The following is a 22127-nucleotide window of genomic DNA, read 5'->3' as shown; positions in this document are numbered from 1 at the left end:
TCTGGATTGGAGGGCAGCAAGGGTAGATGTGAGGAGACTGGTCCAGAAAAGAAAACAGGGTGCATTGAAGGATGGTGGCACCAGGGGTGAGGGAGAGAAGTAGATGTTCTAGAAAAAAATCAGGAGGGCGAATGAGCAGAAGGAAGTATTGGGTAAGGATGAGGGAGTGAGGTGTCAGCGTGACTTGCACATTACCAAAGTGCTTCACTGGGCGAATGGTGGCCTCAATGCCAGGGAACATGGGGAGGGGAAAGCTTGGGGGCTAAAGAATGGGGATCGTTTTCATTTGGGGTATGTGTTAAATTTCAGGTGGCAATGAGACGTTCAGCCGGCCACTCGTACTGGCACTCAGAAGAGAAACACTGAGAGTCATTGGCATAATGATATTATTTGAAGCCCTTGGAGCAGATGAACTCACCTAGAAAGAGGATTAGAGAAAGAGAAGAAAAGAGAACTAGGCAAAGGCTAAGTAACTTGCACATGTATGTGTCAGGAAGAGGAGAAATTGCCAAAGTTAAAACAGGACAGGCTGGGCACCGTGGCTCACGCCTGTAATCCCAGCACTTTGGGAGGCCAAGGCGAGTGGATCACCTGAGGTCAGGAGTTTGAAACTAGCCTGCCCAACATGGGGAAACCCCATCTCTACTAAAAATACAAAAATTAGCTGGGCATAGTGGCTCAGGCCTGTAGTCCCAGCTACTCAGGAGGCTGAGGCGGAAAAATTGCTTGAACCTGGAAGGCAGAGGTTGCAGTGAGCCAAGCCTGGGCAATGAGCGAAACTTCCTCACACACACACAGACACACATACACACAAACACACACACGCACACGCACACACACACAAAACAGAAGACTAAGTGGGACAGGAAGCTCAGGGAAGAGACTAGGACGGGTTAACTATGTTGAATATTATTGAGATGTCAATAGTATTATGATACTGGGCAACTGGAGGTCATTGGTCACCTCAGCCAGAGCAGTGTTGGGGGCAGAAAATCGCTTGCAGTAGGCTGAGGGTGATCAGCAGGAAAGGAACTAGAGAGATGGCTGCTCTCAGTAATAAGTCTGAGCCACTTCATAAGATGTGTGAAGATGAAACATAATGGCTTAGTAATTAATTGCCAAAGTAAACTTGTAAACTTATTTTTATACATCAGTTTCTCATATGAGTTAATGGCATATGTCAACATTGTTGACATTAGCTATTGAATCAGCTTTAGCAATGATTTTCACACAGTTGCCAGAAATCTCATAGACCACATCTGGCCCAGGAATTTATTGTGCTTCATCTGCTTTTCCCTACTTCTCCCAAAGAAGGAACACACAGGTGTAATCCGTTCACTTATTCAACAAATACTGCTTGCCTGCGATGTGCCTGACTCCTACATGCTGGGAATGCATCAGCCAATGAGATGGATGAGGTCCTTCCTCTCATGGAGGGTTTATTCACGTTCCTTTGACTTAAATATCAGTAGCGTAATAGGATGCCATCGCATCAAAGCCCAGAAGACAAGTGAAAAAACATTTACAAGCTCATGTGACTTGTTATACACATAAGAAACCTGCCCCTTCGTATTCAGTGTTTCTGCTGAGTTGTACATAAGAGGACATTCTAGGAAAAACTTGTCTGGAAAATAGTTGTTGATGAATTCAAGAACTGAATGAAAAATTGTCTTGCTAGAGTTGTTTGGCTTCTGATGGGTATGAAAGCTGACATGAGGTATATCATTTTAGATTATCTTTCATTGTCTCTTTCTGAGTATTTGAATAAGACAAGCACACAAGGGCTTTCTGGACTTTTAAAGTTCCTTGTTAGACGCATACATTTCATTGAGGGTCTCCTAATTCTGTAGGGCTCAAATATTTTAAGGAGCTGTACAAATTATGTCATTTTTTTAAGGGTCTGGAGCATTCATTGAGGCCTTAATGAAATACTATTGTCTTTATATTTTTGTGTTTTTTAGAACATTACGTTAAGTAGCTCTGTAATTAGTTTCTCTTAATGAGTGGGGAGGACAAAGAGGCTTAAGTTTCTATCAAATAACCAGAAAAATTAGAGAATTTGCTGACCCAAGCAGTCTTTTAAAAACACTTTCCAGAGAGTTTCTTTTTTTTTTTTTTTTTTTTTTTGAGACGGAGTCTCGCTGTGTCGCCCAGGCTGGAGTGCAGTGGTGCTGTCTCGTCTCACTGCAACCTCCACCTCCTGGGTTCAAGCGATTCTCCTTCCTCAGCCTCCCGAGTACCTAGGATTACAGGCACATGCACCACACCCAGCTAATTTTTGCATTTTTAATGGTGACGAGGTTTCGCCATGTTGGCCAGGCTGGCCTTGAACTCCTGACCTCAGGTGATCCACCCACCTCAGCCTCCCACAGTGCTGGAATCACAGGCATGAGCCACCGCGCCTGGCCCAGAGAGCTTCACATGCATTGAAACATCAGATTTTTACCACTTCTCTCTACTCTGAGGAGACTACTAGGGGGCAGGGAGAAAGGTAGGGAAGGGGAGAGAGAGAGGGAAAGAGAAAGAGAGGGACGGGGGGGAGAGGGTTAGAGAGAATTGATTCTAAGTTGGATTTTGTTTCCTGTGATAGGGTGTAACGTAGTATACCATCCCGACCACATAATCTCTGTTCATGTCATCTGTTTCTAATATTTATATATCATCTATTTAAGTTTCTACTTACCTTAATAGAGTTGTCTGTTATCAAAAGTGTGTATAAAGTTGGGGATAGTAAGAAACTTTAAATAACATTAAATAAGTTCATTATAATTCTGTTTTAGGGCTACTCATGGGTTTTGCAGCTGTGTCTCCCTATAGAATTCTTTTCTGAGGGTGAGGAAGTAGCTCTTTTTTCCACCCTACCCCTAAAACTAACCTTTTTGCATAAATGACTTGGGTGTTCATGTCATGTGAGTCCCTGAAATACTGTAGTCTCATAGCTGCTGACTTTCTTATTTTCTCTCACATTTATCCTGTTTTCTTGCAATCAGATTCTATGCCGATTTCATGTTTGTTCATTGCAACCAAGAGTCGTTATCAACCTCAGACTCCCACATGTGTTGTGGCTAGCTTGCTCTTTAGCTCTTACTTCTGGTGCAGGTCACATTTTCTCCTAATCCTTGATGGAGCATTTTCAACTTCGCTCACAGTAAGGAATGTGCCTGTAATTTGATGTTTATTTTGGCTTTGGAACCCAGGGTGTGCAAATTTAATTATTAGGAAGGGATAGGAGTCATTAATTTACCGAGTTGATTCTAGTGGTCATCAGAAGCCCTGAACTAAGTGCAGATTATTGTTAGGAATTAAATTGAGGCATTGGTTTTATTATCTCTGTGGGAAGCTGTTCGATAGAGCAGGGGAAGCCATTGACTCTGATTCTGTCACCAGCTGTGTAACTTTCTGCAAGTCACTAATGGAGCAGGTTCTTATGTCCACAACGTGATCATAAAATTAAGCACTTGGGTTAAGTACGCATCACAGTATTCCCAACTCATAGGAAAACAATGGTCAGATACACAAGAAAATATAGAGCGGTGTATCTCATCACAGCAGAATTTATTTACAAATTTTACAAAGTAAAATTAAGCTGCAACCCAAATAAGTCTCTAAGTAGCTCATTTATTAGCAAAATAAGGAAAGCCATTTACCAATGGTGGGTTAACTAAATTGTATTCGATTGTAGCAGCAGAAGTATTGTGTCCAGGGAAAATGAAATTATTTTACATGTCCTTAAATGAGAACCCTTGTCCTGGACTTCGGGAGCAACATCAATATCAATTGAAGAACAAAGCATGTGATTTTGAATGATTTTTCTTGACTCTCAACGTACCGATAACTGATCAGTTGTTGATATTTATTAGCTGATCAGTGCCAAGTTTGAAGTGACTGAAGAGTTAGCCTCTGAATCATCTGTGTAAAACAACTATAGGCGAGGATGTTTTCAAAGAAGTTGAGAAAATAGCGATTCAGTATAACCTGAGATGGAATCTGCCAAGATATATACAAATTGACAGTGGTAATGTTTGTGAGTAGAAAATGCTGAGTTGAGCAAATTCACAAAACTTGTGAACATGCAAGTTGTTTAAAGCTTATGGTTATTTATTCCAGTATTCCTTTTCAGGTACTTTATGGAAAGTATTAGAATCTCACATGTGTTATTGAACCAACAGTGTAAACCATGAGCTTCATTTGCTCTGGTGGATATAACCATCATCATTTCTGTGAATTTTTGTCAGAAATAGAGGCCGGATATCCTGATGTCTCTTGTGACAGAGCCATTAGATGTCTTGGTAGCTATGAAGTTTTGCAGTCTTCGAGTTCACAGTTGAGACTGAAGTTTTTCTAAACAAGAACTGCCCCCAGCCACTATTATTGAACATGAATGGCTTTGGAAATTAGCTTTTGCTACAGACTTGATACTGTTTCTTAATGAATTCAACCCAAAATTATAAGACAAAGCCACACATATATGAGAAACTTACACTGTGGTAAGGCAAATTTGACAGCTAATGTTTGAATCACAGGTAATGTCAACCTACTTTGTATATTTCCCATGTTACCAAAGTTAAAACAAGATGCTAGACCCCCATTCTTACACGGCTTTGCAGCAGATACATTTTCTGAGCTCAAGCTACAGTTCCAAGAGTTTTCTTACCTACTCTACTTTATCTTATTTTGGATTTGTACTTTTTTAAAACAATTATTTTGCTTTCACAGTACTGGTTCTCCAGAGGAAAGGAGATAAATACACTTGATACATTGAATGAGTAACAAAAGAACCATAAATCTGTGTGGACTTTTTTGGATAAGTTTAGGAGAAGATTCTATTTTGCCACTAAGCTTGGACAACTCTCCCTAAAACAGTCTCATTCATTCATTGTCTCAGGCAGTGACCTCAGTGTTGGAGGCCATCCTCGCCTCAAGGAGCACAGAGTCTGGTATTGATGAGGAACGTGAACAAATGATTATGATGCAGTGTCATAAACGTGGTGATGTGCATGTGTACAAATGCTGTGAGAGTACAAATGAGGGTATGACTGTTTTTATATGGAAGATAGATGAAGACTTCACAAGAAAGAAAATACTTGAGCTGAATCTTGGAAGTTAGAACCAGCAGTAAGGAAAAGGCATTCTAGCAAGAGGGAATAGCACAGGCACAGCCTTGGAAGGGTAAGAGATCATGGGAAGTGCTTGCATCAATACTAAGGGGAGTGTCAGGAGATGAGGCTGGGATGGTAAGTTGCAGAAGGATGATGAAGGGCCCTGTGCTGTGTGCCCTGAAAATCTGGTTTGGGAGGCAAATCCCAGGACAGGTTGCAATACACATGGCTGGTAAGTTCAGATAATACATCCTATCAGGTCATTTACTTTTAGTGCTAAGTCGGCCTCTCTAACATAAACATTTTCCATCTGCTTTGTTACATTTGTCTGTTACTCAATATATTTGCAATATTAGAGCCAAATTATAACACCTAGCACTTTCGCAAATTGAATTGAAACTGAAAATCTACTTAATGGTGTAGGATTTTACAAGTTTTCTTGGAAGGAAAAGACTAATTTTAAGAGGCATTGAAATGGTATGAAAGAGCAAAATCAGACTTGATTTTGTCTTCACAGATAAACTACTTTTGAAATTGCTTATTCCATTAGCAAGCATTTGTTATTTTCTGAAACTTGATTTTCTTTGCTTTTTAGTGGACAGAAGACTGCAGAAAATCAACCTATCCTCCTTCAGGACCAACGTGAGTAAACATTAGATGATGAAAACTCCCTTTGACCTTTGCGAAGTTTTTCCTCTGTGTAATCATTGCTCATAAACTAATGGTAGTGAATAAAATCTTAAGTCATGTTTTCCATTCTGAGATAGAGGTTTGTTTCTCAGGTTTGTGTATTATGCATTTGGCTGATATCTTGGACAAATATGAAAATATCTTCCAATTCAAATGGCCATTGCCAGCCTATCAAAATCATCGGTAAGAAAAAGATTTTCAACCAGGCGTGGTGGCTCAGGCCTGTAATCCCTGTACTTTGGGAGACCAAGGCAGGTGGATCACGAGGTCAGGAGATCGAGACCATCCTGGCTAACGGTGAAACCCCGTGTCTACTAAAAATAAAAAAATTATCCGGGCATGGTGACGGGCGCCTATAGTCCCAGCTACTCGGGAGGCTGAGGCAGAAGAAAGGCGTGAACCCGGGAGGTGGAGCTTTCAGTGAGCGGAGATCGCACCACTGCACTCCTGCCTGGGTGACAGAGCGAGACACCATCTCCAAAAAAAGAAAAAAAGGATTTTCATTCTCCACTAAATTCTTCTGTCTACCACGAAGTGTTTTTCTCATCTTTGACAAATATAAGGGCTGTATTTGAAATAACCTGTGATTCTCTGTGGTGCCTGGATTATAAACCACCAAATTATTTTGGAACAAAAAAGCATAGGACGCCATATGTGATACGTTCTCAAATAAAGCTTGGCACCACAGAGCTATCGAGGACAGAACAGGATTGGAACACCTCTGAGGAGGACCAGTGTCATGATTCACTGTGTTTAACATTAATATTTTTAGTCTAGATTTTGGTCTTTCCAAATCCTCAGTGTTTAAATGGGCCTGTGAGAAAGCAATAATAATAGCTCGCAGACCCAGAGGGTACAGAACAGAGAAAAGAAGGAACTGGTATAGAGGATGGTGATCTTACTCTCCTACACTGCCCTCTCGCTGAAAGTAGCCTGCTGGTTGTAGGGGAAAACAGCAGAACTCTGTCAGGTGATATCAAGATGACATTCTCAGTTTCTGCGACATTCCAAATTATATATGTTGTACTGCTGTTGTCTAAAGGATGTATTCTAAATAGCCTCTGTCCCGGATGGCGTGAAACTGTAATAAACTAAATTATTTTGACTTTCTCGCCTTTATGTAGAAAGAGGCCAGTATTTGGCAGGAAGTGATTTAGAGGTAACCGGTTTGGATGGTGTTCGGGGCCCGTGTTCATTCCAGCTCTTTCTTCAATGGCCTGCTCTCTGAAAGTCTTCCTTTCTGTCGTCACTGGCATCCTTCTGGCCTTCAGTGACTTGTCTGCCTTACCGATTGATTATGTCTCTCAGCTGGTCTCACTGGCCCGATTCATTGAACATTTAATGAGGTGCCTTCCACGTTTAAGGCTGTTTCTACTCTCTTTTAGGTGCACTTTACATGTGTCTCTAAATTGAATGCCCTGGAAACCATAAACCTTTGTTGATTGGGCGTTTTACTGATTCCTTATTGCCATGTGCGTGTGAGTGTGTGTCTACATATGCACATACATACCTATACATGTACATACATATATACCCCGAACACATACACATGTATACGTAGACATAACGTGTGTTTCTTTCCTTGCCTTCATTTCTGTACTAAATTACTTTTTACCACACCAGCCTGCTTTCCTACACAAAAAGCCTCAGCTTTGCTCTCATCCTTCTCCCCTCTGAACTGTTATCAATGGATCTTGAGATCTAGGAGATAAGTGTGGTATTTATATACCTCTGAATGACAAACAGTCGTCCTGTCATGTGAGATCATCCTTTTCAATTAAGTGCATAGATTTGAGCAGCATCCATGGGCAAATATGAGGAAAGAAAAAGATAACCTGTTTGGCCAGCATGGCTAGTCAAACCAATGCTGGAGATAAAGGAACTGATAAGCAGATCACCCCTGAATCCATCTGAGTCGCATTCAGCATTTCTTTCCCACTGCTCACTGGGTGGCTAGCACCTGCTTTCTTATTTGTAAATGTGTGTGTTGTGTCACTTGGACTAGTTTCCATGCGACCCGGCTAGCCATGTGGGTTCAGGCGATGTTACTGATGTTATGAATCGCATGGACATTGCAAACACTAAGTCTCGAAAATGATGAAATGATATTTCTTGTTTGCAGTGAAGTAGGATAATACACTGTGATAACTACCGTTGATTGAATGCCAGTGCTGCTAAGTGTTTTTTGTTTTGGTTTGGGTTTTTTTTGCATTTTTCATGTAGTGTCTTCGCTGCTGTTATAAGGTGGATACTCTTTTATTCTTATGGGGAAATTGAGGCGCACATGAAATGTTTTAGAAAACTGTTTGACGAGAGGTGAAATGTGCGATTATGACTAAGCTTTAGCTATTAAGATAATTTTGTTTATTAGATTAACCAGTTCTTTCAAATTCTACTTAGCGCTGCTTTGATGGTAGAGAGGTCTGTGTGGTCTTATCCCCGCTTCATTGTAATCCCTTCATTGTCTGTCCGTTGTGTTGCGTTCATCCCCTCTTCATCGCCTCTCTGAGATCCATGAGCCTACCCAAGACTCTAGGCTGAAAAAGGATCGGGACTTTATGGCAGATATAGAGGCATGATTTGGGATTGATTGTGTGTTATGCGGTGAGGAGCAGCTGATTGGAGTTCATAGGGATGACATGCACTGCTCCAACAGGCCGCTGAGTTATCTGTGCTACTAAACATAGAAATCTAAGTGCACACTTGAAAGGAGAGGGAAGGCTGGTAACACCTGCCCGTAATATGGAGAACAATAATTACTTATTGAATTGTGGGACAAAATTTTACATGCGAAATTATGGTCCATCAGAAATGGAATTAACTTGTTGTGATGAAAAGCTTTTTTCTGGAATATAAGTATTGTAGTATTTCATGTAGGTATCAGCTCCTAGACAATGAGGAACTTGAAAATGCTTTGAGAAGAAGAAAATTCATTCACTGTGATTTTGTTTAAATGTATGTTTCCAAAATTGAGTATGCTTTTCTTTTGTCTAAATCACAACCTGAATGTCTGCTAGTTAACAGTTTCATAAAACCTCATACATATACCAGGGCCCCCAGTTACACAGCATTATTTAGAGAACGAAGTAGTTATTTATGACAGTGGAAATATAAATAGAACCACAGTTCATGACTTAGGTAACAGCCCATCTGCAGCTATGGACATAAATCTAGATAACCTTTCTATTAAGGTGACTGGTGTCATTGTGGCACATACCAGAGTCACCCTACCAGTCTCAGGAGCAGATCAGTGGAACAGATGATGGTTATTTTTAGGCATAGGTTTATACTGATAAACCACGAAATGGCACACCCTTAAAAGCTATTTCAGTTTAGTAACAAGGGCCAGAAAATAATATTCCTATAGCAACAAAAATAGTTACAGAATTCATCCACCAGCGATATGGCCCAGCTCCCTTGATCAGTGAGTGGATGTTGCTATATCCTCAGAAATTGCTGCATGTAAGTTAAAGAGTAGGAAGCTGGAGAAAGGATATGACAGAATACAGCTCGGGCTTGGACTTCGTACCGAAAAATGAGAAGAGAAGAGGTATATAGTAGGGAAGATGAGGATGGCTGACAGAATCATGAAGGTTCTCGAAGCTGGTCATGGGAAGATAATACATGTTGCTACTCTGGGGCTTAGAAGGTGATGATCTTCCTGAAGTCAACACTGGAGACAATGGTTTGGTAATAGTGTTATACTCACTGAGAGAATTCTGAAACTGGAGACCAATTGGAGAATTGTCTGGAGCCTAGACTAAATCTTTGCAGATATTTAGGAGAAAAAAAAATGGTAGGTATTTCCCATCAGTGATAATCAGGTTAGAGCTCTTAAGCCATAGTTGATTTTTTCATAGAAAACCAATTCACATGAACCTTCCCTACTAGATCATTCTATTCCGAGATTTCTGTGACCACTTATGATTGTGTTCTCAACCTAGAAGCACTAGGTAGAGAATGAACTTTCTTTCCAAATTTTGGTTTGGGTAACCAAATTAGACACTGTCGTTAAGGCTGTGCCTCTCATATATCCTTATAGATGTTATCTAACCCTCACAAAAAACGCTTTCATCATTTCAAAATGATACACCTCTCATTACAGGTACAGAGGTCCAGCTCCATGGTATACCATAAATCTTGATTTACCACCCTACAAAAGATGGCATGAATTGATGGTTGACAAGGCACCAATGGTATGCTCTGATGCTTAAATCTTTTATTTATTTTTTATTTTACTTCTTTATTTTTATTTATTTATTTATTTGAGACAGAGTCTCACTCTGACACCCAGACTGGAGTGCAGTGGCACGATCTCAGCTCACCGCAACCTCCGCCTCTTGGGTTCAAGCAAGTCCCCTGCCTCAGTTTCCCGAGTAGCTCGAATTACAGGCACCTGCCACCATGCCGACTAATTTTTGTATTTTTAGTAGAGACAAGATTTTGCCATGTTGTCCAAGCTGATCTCGAACTCCTGACCTCAAGTGATCCTCCCACCTTGGCCTGCCAAAGTGCTGGGATTATAGGTATGAGCCACCATGCCTGGCCATATTTTTTATTTTATTTATTTATTTTCCCCCAAGGACTGTGAAGATTCAGTATTAAATCTTTTATTTCTAACTTTATTAAATATTATTGTATTTTTAAAAGAACACTTCATGAAATTACCCACAGAATGATTTGAAATTGTGCTTTTGATACCTTTCTGCCATATACAATAAATGACAGTAGAGGAAAAGAGGTCATTCCTCTGTAGGCTTTGTTCTTTTTTGTAAACTTTACCTTTGTTTCTTTCCCTTTATGTTACCTCCTTTCATGTAAATCATTAAGATTCAAATTCACTTTAAAGATAAAATTAGACTTACTGTATTAATATATTAATTGAGGCCAGGCACAGTGGCTCATGCCTGTAATCAATCCCAGTACTTTGGGAGGCTGAGGAAGGCAGATCACCTGAGGTCAGAAGTTCAAGACCAGCCTGTCCAACATGGTGAAATCCCATCTCTATTAAAAATACAAAAATTAGGCCGGGTGTGGTGGCTCCCACCTGTAATCCCAGCACTTTGGGAGGCTGAGGCGGGTGGATCACAAGGTCAGGAGTTCGAGACCAGCCTAGCCAAGATGGTAAAAGCCCGTCTCTACTAAAATTACAAAAATTAGCCAGGTGTGGTGGCATACGCCTGTAGTCCCAGCTACTTGGGAGGCTGAGGCAAGAGAATCACTTGAACCCGGGAGGCGGAGGTTGCGGTGAGCCGAGATCATGCCATTGCACTCCAGCATGGGTGGCAAGAGTGAAACTCTGTCTTAAAACAAAAAAAATACAAAAATTAGCTGGGCATGGTGATGCACGCTTGTAATCCCAGCTACTTGGGAGGGTGAAGCAGGAGAATCCCTTGAACCCGGGAGGCAGAGATTGCAGTGAGCTGAGATGGTGCTACTGCACTCCAGCCTGGGTGACAGAGCGAGACGCTATCTATATTTATATACATATTTTATATATTTATATATATATATATAAATTGTCAAATAGCACTCTCTTTTAGCTACATATGGGTAAGCCAAAAGGTAATCTTGACAGCATTTCATTATATCTTTTAGTAAGCATTTTATTTATTTTTCAGCTAAAAGTTATAGTGAATTCTCTGAAGAATATGGTAAATACATTCGTCCCAAGTGGAAAAGTTATGCAGATAGTGGATGAAAAATTGGTAAGAAATATTATTTCTCACAATAAATGTTAAGCACATACGCATTACACACAAAAATCAGAAAATGCTCTGGTATTTATTTAAGGGCATAATTCAGCAACCTCTTCGCAGGGACTTGGACAGATCTGCGTGAATCTAGCTCACTGTCAGAACTCCAGAGGGACTTAAATTCGGGGGACTGGTCATATTAGGGTAACAGCATAGCAAATTATGGTTTCGTAAAAGGATGGGACTACATTACGACTCCGGGCAGACAAACATACTTCATCTGGGAGTGTGCTGTTTCCTTCCCTTTATGAGTGAGTTCACTAGTGAAGACTTGGTTTTTTTTCTTAGGTATCTCAGGGACATTCAGAGATTTTTTTTTCTAGATACGACCAAATTATGACCAAATGACGTACTCAGCCTGGCCCCGTATTCTGTAGAGTTCCTCAGTAGCTCTGACCCCGAAACTCATTTGGGTTGAGTGTTTCTGTGCAGTCACCAAACTATTTCATTTTCATCCTTTCATGCAGGAAGACTCCCATTTCTCACTCCATTTCTCAGCCCCGTTTTTGCTTACGCAGAACCAATGAAACACCTAGGGCCTGGCCCCTAGAACTGTTCAAGGGACCCTCATTGCACTTGATGGCAGATTTTGGGCACTCATGACATTCGGGGTTGGGCAGCTTTTTTGTTTGTTTGTTTGTTTTGAGACCTCACTCATCTCACTCTGTAGCCCAAGCTGGAGTGCAGTGGCGTGATCATAGCTCACAGCTGCCTTGATCTCCCAGACTCACGGGATCCTCCTGCCTCAGCCTCCTGAGTAGCTGGGACTACAGTCACGTGCCACAACACCCAGCTAATTTTCTGAATTTTTAGTAGAGATGGAGGCTTGCTCTGTCACCCAGGCTGGTCTCCCAACTCCTGGGCTCAAGCAGTCCTCTCGCCTCAACCTTCCAAAGTGTTCTCCCAAAGTGTTGGGATCATAGGTGTGAACTGCCATGCCTGGCCTGGGTTGGATATTTCTTTGTCATGGGGCTGTCCTATACATTTCAGGATGCCCAGCCTGGGGTGGGTATCTCTTTGTCATGGGGCTGTCCTGTGCATTGCAGGATGTTTAGCAGCATCCCTGGCCCTTACCCAGGGATGCTGGTAACACCCCCTCAGTTGTGACAACCAAAAAATGTCCTTAGATATTTCCGAATCTCCCATGGTCGAGAATCATTGCCCTAGCGGCCGAGTGCTCTGGGCACATCCTCCCTCTGACACTTGTACCTGCCAAGCACCAAACCCATTATCCCTCATGTTCATGCTGTTAGAACTTTTGTTTCAGGCTATCCTTTATGTTCGTACTTACCAGACTTCCTCAAAACAAAAAATGCTGGCGGGAGCGAAAGAGGATGAGTTCCCCACGTACCCCATATGCCTTAATCTCCCCTCTACTCTGAATGTTATCAGGGAGGGCAGCATTGCAGAGTGTTTTTGTGCCACGCCTTGGAATCGGGCAATACTGGGTTTTAAGGCTGGATCAGTCACATAATAGCTGTGTGTCCTAGGGAAAGTTCCTTAACCTATGAAACCTCAGTTTTCTCATCAGGGAGAATAATACTTACTAATACGTATTTCATATGGTGGTTGTAAGGATTAAATGACATACTGTGTATAAAGCATAGTGCTTGGATGTAATAAGTGTTTAATAAATACCCATTAAGTCACACTGGTTTGTTAAATGGCTGGAACATTCCACTTGGGCAGTGCTTTGAGTTCCTAGGGAAAAAAAGTACTACGTTTAGGCGACACTGCATATAATTACCAAGTTGGTTAAAAAAATGAGATTCGTGAATTTTAAACACTATCTCAGCAAGAGGCTGTGAACTTAAGTTGTGATCTAGATGTTAGTAGTTGCCGTTGAGAATAAATGTATGATGTCTACCACTGAATTTGCTTAAAGTCTATAGTTTGCTAAGAGAATGCAGTTACTTCATGTTAGCCAAAGATCAGCCATTAACCATGACACAAGGTTATGGATAGACTAGTTCAGGTTTATCTCCGTGCGTGTGGGAAGGAAATGGTAAGAAGAGTATATGCCAATGGCTAGAGGGTGAATTCATGCAGAAAGACAAGGAGTGCTTGTTATGATGTTTTTGTGGTGTGGGTCAAATTAGGTCATCCAGGTGGAGTTACTCTCGTTTCTGCCTTCTCTGGAGAATGATGGATAAATAAGGCAGGAAAAACAATCTGAGAATCTGGTCTATGTATAGGGGCCCAATATTGAGTATTATATAGAATCTTTTTATAACTACATGATGTAAAAATGCTTTAAAAAATAACTCCTATCACTTATTGTGATAGCAGTATCTAGAACAAATTATATGTCAAAGAACTAGGTTTCAAAGTATGTTTTTTAGGTTAAATGCTTTTATTAATATATTTGTTTTCCAGCCTGGCCTCCTTGGCAACTTTCCTGGCCCTTTTGAAGAGGAAATGAAGGGTATCGCCGCTGTTACTGATATACCTTTAGGTAAAGTTCACTTAGAAGCTTTTAAAAAAAAAGTAATTAAAGTCTTCTACAAATTTCCATTGAGGTGTGATATACATACAGCCAAGTGCACAGGTCTTAGGTATACAGCTCAGTGAAGCTTCAGTAATGCATACATGCACGTAGCCATGACTCAGATCAAGATACGGAAGAGCCCAGCACTCCATAGTACTCCATCATGCCCCTCTGCAGAAAATACTGCCTCCTCCAGTAACCACTATTCGGATGCCACTGTAGATTAGTTTTGCCTCTTCGTGAACTTTATATAAGTAGAACTGAATGATAGGAACTCTGGTGTGTGACTCTTGTACTTTCATTATGGGTAGTTTGCTACTCCATGAACAGGGTATTTGAGTTGTTTTCAGATTTGCGATATTAAGAATAGATGAGTTATAAATATTCTAGTACATTTTTGGGGGTCTATGTGCCCATTTTTCTGGATATATACCTAGGAAGTGAACTGTTGGGTTATAGAGTAATTGGATGTTTAGCCTTGTAGATTCTGCCAAACAGTTTTCCACAGTGATTCCAGCAGTTGACAATCAGCAGAGTGTGATTGATTCAGTTTTCTCCACTTGATAATTCTCTTCTCAAGAGTATCAGTCTTTTCTTTTTCCTTTTTTTCTTTTGATAGTGTCAATCTTTACTTGAGCCTTTTTGTTGAGTGTCACAGTATCCCATTTTAGTTTTAATTTGCATTTCCTCGATGTCTAATGAGATTTAACACTTTATTGACTTTTTTTTTTTTTTTGGTTTCTTTGTTTCTTTTGGAGAAGGGCTTGTTAAGGTCTTTTGCCCTTTTAAAAATTAGATTGAAGGAATTCTTTACATACTTTGAATATAAGCCCTTTGTCAGATGTATGGATTCTGAATATCTGCTCCTAGTCTGTGACTTTCATTTTTATTCTCTTACTGGTGTCTTTTGATTAACAGACATTTTTAATTTTAGTGAAGTCTAATACCTCAGTCTTCTCTTTTATGAGTAGTGCCTTTTGTATCCATTTAAGAAATCTTGGCCTAGTCCAAAGTCATATATATGCTTATGTATTTTCTTCTAGATGTTTAATGTTTACTTTTGACATTTAGGCCTATGATGTATTTTGAATTATTTTTGTATATGCTATATGACTTAAGGGTCAAGGTTCAGGATTTTCTCATATGGTATATCCAGTTAGTTAAACACTGTTAATTCAGAAGGCTATCCTTTCCTCAGCAAATTGCATTGGTGTCTTTGATATAAATGTACAATACATATGTATATACACACACAGACACACACATGTGTATATGTATATACAAACAGGTGATTATATATATGTTGTTTTGTTTGGAGAATTACTGTTAAGTTTCATTTACCTATTTGTCTTCCCTTGTATCAATGCTATTCTACCTCAGTTACTAAAGCTTTATAGTAAGTCTTAAAATTAGGTAGTATAATTCTTCCAACTTTGTTTTTCTCAACATTTATTTAGGTTATTGATTTCTCTGAGCAGTATCTTATTTTCAGGGAGAAGGCCTTGCATGTCATTCATTAAAATTATTCTTAGATATGGATGGTTTGGGAAGCTATTTTTAAAATTTCAATTTAAGCTTTATGGCATGGAACGAAAAAGATTTTCCCCACGACCCCAAAAGTTTTATCTTTAAGCTACCAAAGCAGTAGTGTCGTTATTTTAAATAGCCAATAGTACCTTCATTTTATAAGAGAGATGACTGAGAATTTGTGAAAATCAGTGGCCAGTTTTGTGTCCTGCTTCTTTAAAAAAATGATTTAAAAGATAGTCAACATACTGGAAATAGCTGCTAGCTGCCTTTTATGAAAAGCAAGTCTAATTCCTTTATTATGTAAAGAACTCTAGCAAATCAATACCAAATATTAGAAATACCTCATGGATTAAGAAGAATAACATGTATAAGTGGTGTAAATTTATATAATTATTATAAATTATTATAAATTTATATAATTATTATAAATTACTATAAATTTATAATAAAAGAAGTAGAATTTCACCAAATTAGAAATTTAATTGAAATAAAATAAGCATTGGATTTGGGTGAAAAAAAATATTGAGCTTAACATGTTAATGTTAAATAGGACAGAAATGAAATGTATCACCTATCTTTGAATTAAATGCTAAACAGCAGTGTTACACATTTTGGGAAAGTATTCAAAAAATAAAATGCCCTCGAATGGCATTTTGTACTAATTTTATTAATAGTTATTGATTAATAGTTCTTGAATCTCCTTTTTCACCTTAAAAATTTTAGTCACAGTTGAAAAATCTGGGCAAAATACATTTCAAGCAAACAGCCAAGAGCCAGTTGTATTAAATGATCATATTTACGCTCCCAAAAGAAAAATGGAAATGAAGCATGTTGAGAAGCATTTTTGACATGATGTTGGAGAACAGTTGCAACTTGCCCAGATGTTCAACTGGTCCAAAGGCTGCCTCCTTGGTGACTTCTTTCATCTTGAGTCTAGAAAGTCCAGGCTGGGGAAGAAAAGTACCGTCCAGCCGGCCGCTCCGGCACAGCCCCACTGGCCAAAACACACACTCACACATTGAAAATACTTAAACTTTTTCTTAAAACAAATTTTTCTCCCATCATCATGGTTCTGTATATTAACACAAAATTTCCCTTTTTTTTTCATAGGAGAGATTATTTCATACAATATTTTTTACGAATTTTTTACCATTTGTACTTCAATAGTAGCAGAAGACAAAAAAGGTAATTGTGCACTGAGGGAGGGTGGGCAGTATGAAGCACTATGTAAAGAAGAATCTTCTAAATAAATGGAATTAGAACTTCTAAACTTTGGGCTTGCTACATAAATTCTGTGTGTGTTGCATAGAGCTTTTTATTTCTTGGTAAATTTTTATGAGTGTACTGAAAATTCTCCTTATTTTAAGACTACTATACTGCCTATTAAAGTTGAATTCAAACATGCCAAAAACCTGGAAGAAATGTTTCAAGGCTAGAAACATTGTTCTTTTCCTCATCGTCTACTTATACCCATCTACATGATTTCATAGAAGTGCTCGCAGGAGGTACTTCCTTATCTTCATGTATGTCAGGACATCTGTCCTTGTCTTGAGGCCCAGAACACACATTCTGTCATCCTTTCCCAGCCAGGCGACCCAGTGTGTACCAGCCTCCCTTTCTCGTATTTTTCCTAACGGGTCCCCAGAGTACAAAGCACAGGACAACTTCGCTAACTCCCCCTGATCTTCGACCTATACTCTGGGTATACATCTGCCTGTACCTTACCCTTGAGGTGTCCTGCTCTAGGGGATGATGCCTGAAGGGAAACATTGGATGAATCCCAGTAATTGAGGCTCAGATTTCGGTGTCCTGGTAGAACCATGTGATAGTGAAACAAAATATGATCATTGATTCCTTTTCCCATATTCTTACCTTACCTGAAACCTGTGCTCTCAGATTTTGTGGGGTTGTCTGGCAGATTGACAGTGACAACAGTCCCATCTAGTGAAGGCTTAGGATATTAGGATGTGTCTTACTTCTCATTGTTTGAAGAAACAGTTGTGAATATAAGTTAATCAAAATTAGAGGCCAGACACGGTGGCTTACACCTGTGATCCTAGCACTTTGGGATGCCAAGGCAGGTGGATCATCTGAGGTCAGGAGTTTGAGACCAGCGTGGCCAACATGGTGAAACCCCATCTCTACTAAAAAACAAAAACAAAAACAAAAAAAAACTAGCCAGGTGTGGTGGCATGTGTCTGTAATCCCAACTACGTGGAAGGCTGAGGCACAAGAATTGCTTGAACCTGGGAGGCAAAGGTTGCAGTGAGCTGAGATCGCACCACTGCTCTCCAGTCTGGGCAACAGAACGAGACTCTGTCTCAGAAATAAATTAATTAATCAAAATTAATTGTCCAGCTTTGATTTAGCATCTTAACTGCTATTACACGTCTCTTCTGTCTACCTTCAAATAGGTCATCTAATACATGGGAGAAACATGGATTTTGGAGTATTTCTTGGGTAAGTAAAGAACACAGGGTCGGACATGGTGGCTCACACCTGTAATCCCAGCACTTTGGGAGACTGAGGCCAGTGGATCACGAGATCAGGAGTTTAAGACCAGCCTGGCCAAGATGGTGAAATCCCATCTCTACTCAAAATACAAAAGTTAGCCAGACATGGTGGGGGCCACCTGTAATCCCAGCTACTTGGGAGGCCGAGGCAGAGAATTGCTTGAACCTGCGAGGCAGAGGTTCCAGTGAGCCAAGATCGTGCCACTGAGCTCCAGCTTGGGTTACAGAGCCAGACTTCACCTAAAAAAAAAGATAAAAAAGCACAGGAACTGTTTAATTCTATAAGAAGAGTAGGTTGTATTACATTGATGAAAAGTAAGTTTCAAGTCACACCCAAAATGTGATCATAAGTGAAGATAAATGGATTACTGAGTGTTGAGAAAAGAGGGGTACACTCTTCTATTATATGTGTCCATCTTGACCTTTCTGACAAAATAAGAGTGCTGTAATTAGCATTCTGTGTTTGAATCTGAGGCTCACTATTTATAAGCTGTGTGATACTGGGACAGTTACCCGACTTCTCTGAACCTCAGTTTTATCATTTGGAAAACAGAATAAAGGTACCATATTGTAAAGGTCTTGTTAGGATTGATCATGGTGACTCGGTAGATAAAGCTCTCAGTGTAGTGTCTGGCCCTCATCATCATGTTCATCATTATCATCACTGTGTTTCTTCAGTGTCACTGAAACTTGTCTTTTGTAGGTGGAACATAAACAATGATACCTGGGTCATAACTGAGGAACTAAAACCTTTAACGGTGAATTTGGACTTTCAAAGAAACAACAAAACTGTCTTCAAGGCTTCAAGCTTTGCTGGCTATGTGGGCATGTTAACAGGATTCAAACCAGTAAGGACTCTGTTGTTACATAATTATACAGATAGCTTTTTGTCCTATTACTGTTATGTAAAAGGTGAAATCTAAGAATATGAGGACCTAAAGGGAATATGAAGCCCCATTTCATCCCCTTGTACTTCTTGTCACTTCATAGGTATGAGATCCCGTGGTAGAGACGAGTAGAAAGGAAATGGAGGTTTCTGAGCCTGTTCTAGGATAAAGAGCATGTGGCCGGGTGTCAAGGGCTGGGAGTCACAGTATGGGATCTGGTCCTGGGTCTGCCACTCACTTAGGCAAGTCAGGCGTTCATTCTCTGCCCTTCAGTTTCCTGTCCAAAAAATGTAGCCAGTGATACCCCACCTACTTATGTCACATACTAGAATCAGAAATGCTTTGAACTTTTTAAAAAGCCTTGCATGGTTTTGATTTATTTTTGCCTTCCCCATTACCCAAGCTAGGCCTTTATATCCCACTCTGAAGTACAGTGGCGACAGGGCCTTAAAGCGCATGGTTGATGTTTCTGACTTCGTTGCTTTGTCTTTTTCTCAGGGACTGTTCAGTCTTACACTGAATGAACGTTTCAGTGTAAATGGTGGTTATCTGGGTAAGTAGAGCATTCTCAAGTGAAATGGGAATCTCAGAGCTTTTTTATGAGGATGACTGGACTCTGCCTTCTGGTTACATAGTCCAACCTCTTCCCGTTCCTAACTGGTTACAAAGTCTAACCTCTTCTGGTTCCCAGCTGGTTACATTGTCCACCCTCTTCCAGTTCTTGACTGGTTACAAAGTCCAGCCTCTTCCATTTCCTGACTGGTTACGTAGTCCAGCCTCTTCCGGTTCCTGACTGGTTACATAGTCCACCCTCTTCCAGTTCCTGACGGTTACATAGTCCAGCCTCTTCTGGTTCCTGACGGTTACATAGTCCAGCCTCTTCCGGTTCCTGACTGGTTACATAGTCCAGCCTCTTCCGGTTGCTGACTGGTTACACAGTCCAGCCTCTTCCGGTTCCTGACTGGTTATATAGTCTAACCTCTTCTAGTTCCTGACAGTGTGTTCGATCTCTTCCAGGTATTCTAGAATGGATTTTGGGAAAGAAAGATGCCATGTGGATAGGGTTTCTCACTAGAACAGTTCTGGAAAATAGCACAAGGTAAAGTGTTTCTTTGCTTTACTATCAAATAAAAATATTTGTTAAGCTCCAGCTTAACAATCCTTTGAGGAGCTATTGCAGAATTTCTTAGGTGAACCTCTGACACTCGTGGAATTATTCATGTTTTCTTTGTGCATATTGTGTGTTTTACAGCAAAGAAATGAATTACTTAAAATTAGCACTAGGGATACTGACATTCTGAAAGGCACCTATGAATATTTTTGGTGTACAGAAAAAAAAATCACCCACACACAAAAGAACAATTGTACAGTAAAATCTTCACTTAAATGGTAGTACAGACCAGACACAGTGGCTTATGCCTGTAATCCTAACACTTTTGGGAGGCTGAGACTGGCAGACCACTTGACCCCAGGGGTTTGAGACCAGTCTGAGCAACATGGCGAAATCCTGTCTCTACAAAAAATACAGAAATTAGCCAGGCATGGTGGCACATGCCTGTAGTCCCAGCTACTCAGGAGGCTGAGGTGGGAGGATCACCTGAGCCCAAGGAGGTCGAGACTGCAGTGAACTGGCATCAGTCCACTGCACTTCACCCTGGGTGACAGAGTAAGACTCTATCTCAAAAAAACAAAATAAATAAGTACAAAATGTAGTAAATATTAGCCTGTAAGTTATATCCTGCTTTGGTATAGAAATCTTACAATAGCAAAACTACCTTTCCTTCATTCAGCCTGCACTGCGTCCAAATAAATGGGCATCAATCCTGTTTCTAATAATTCCCAGGGAATAAGATTTAATGTTAGTCGTGTTCTTTGATAACCCAATTCAATTTTCAATAGTCCTAATTTTCAAGAAGGTTTACTTTCTATTCTCTAAGTCCTATATACTGTAATATTATTTCCCTTTGTTCTATTGTTCAGTGAAGGGCATGGACAGTAAGGGTGGAAGATGATCTCTCGAGGCCACTTTGTTTCTCCTTCAGATTAGAGGGACTTCCTAAGATTCCCACTTCCCATCTCAGTGTTCACCATCTGAGGATTGCTTTTCCCAGAGTCATTGCTCACCATCCTTTTTTACAAATCACTTTGCGGCTGGGCGTGGTGGCTCATGCCTGTAATCCCAGCACTTCGGGAGGCAAAGGCAAGAGTATCACTTGCACCTGGGAGTTCGAGACTAGCCTTGGCAACATAGTGAGACCCCCATCTCTAAAAATAAAAATAAATAAAGAATACGTTCCTTAGATACTTGTTTTCCTTTAGTTTCTACAGAGCTAAACATTTCCATTCTAAGTCATCTAAAAATGTTTCCTACCATCATCCTCAGCAAACTAACACAGGAACTGAAAACCAAACACCGCATGTTCTCACTCATAAGTGGGAGCTGAACAAAGAGAACATGTGAACACAGGGAGGGGAACATCATACACTGGGCCTTTCGGGGGGTGGGGTAAAAGGGGAGGGAGAGCATTAGGACAAATACCTAATGCATGTAGGGCTTGAAACCTAGATGATGGGTTGATGGGTGCAGCAAACCACCATGGCACATGTATACCTATGTAACAGACCTGCATGTTCAGCACGTGTATCCCAGAACTTAAAAGTAAAATTTAAAAATAAATGAAGTTATTTACTGAAATAAAAAAAAGTTTCATTTTTCTTTTTCATTGTTTCTATATAGTTATGAAGAAGCCAAGAATACATTGACCAAGACCAAGATACTGGCCCCAGCCTACTTTATCCTGGGAGGCAACCAGTCTGGGGAGGGTTGTGTGATTACACGAGACAGAAAGGAATCATTGGATGTATATGAGTAAGTAGATTTGTTAAAGCAAAAGAAGTAGAAACAAAAGCATACACTGACATACTTTGAGTTTTAAGGCTGTAGCCTAAGAGGGAATCTCTCTTTTTGTATCTAGACTCGATGCTAAGCAGGGTAGATGGTATGTGGTACAAACAAATTATGACCGTTGGAAAAATCCCTTCTTCCTTGATGATCGCAGAACGCCTGCAAAGATGTGTCTGAACCACACCACCCAAGAGGTACCTTTGCGGGTCATCTTTAGAAAGAAACTGTTGCCATGAAAGATTCTCTTGGTTCTGCCATT

The 22127-nt window shown here is 40.2% G+C and overlaps 1 protein-coding gene across 1 annotated transcript in view; it reads left to right on the top strand.

Annotated features, from left to right (window-relative positions):
• ASAH1 (N-acylsphingosine amidohydrolase 1) overlaps positions 1–22127 on the top strand; it is a 29037-nt gene that overhangs the window by 3403 nt on the left and 3507 nt on the right. The window contains exons 2-12 of the mRNA XM_033226750.1: positions 5695–5741; positions 9895–9985; positions 11411–11497; positions 13922–14000; positions 16674–16748; positions 17978–18023; positions 18780–18924; positions 19462–19516; positions 19981–20062; positions 21701–21832; positions 21939–22062. Coding sequence (XP_033082641.1) covers positions 5695–5741; positions 9895–9985; positions 11411–11497; positions 13922–14000; positions 16674–16748; positions 17978–18023; positions 18780–18924; positions 19462–19516; positions 19981–20062; positions 21701–21832; positions 21939–22062 — 963 coding nt within the window. The remainder of the gene's footprint in view (positions 1–5694; positions 5742–9894; positions 9986–11410; positions 11498–13921; positions 14001–16673; positions 16749–17977; positions 18024–18779; positions 18925–19461; positions 19517–19980; positions 20063–21700; positions 21833–21938; positions 22063–22127) is intronic.

Source organism: Trachypithecus francoisi, unplaced genomic scaffold (genome assembly GCF_009764315.1).
Source record: "Trachypithecus francoisi isolate TF-2019V2 unplaced genomic scaffold, Tfra_2.0 Contig01440, whole genome shotgun sequence".
In the NCBI taxonomy this organism is placed as follows: Eukaryota; Metazoa; Chordata; class Mammalia; order Primates; family Cercopithecidae; genus Trachypithecus; species Trachypithecus francoisi.
This window is presented reverse-complemented; position numbering and strand designations above follow the sequence as displayed.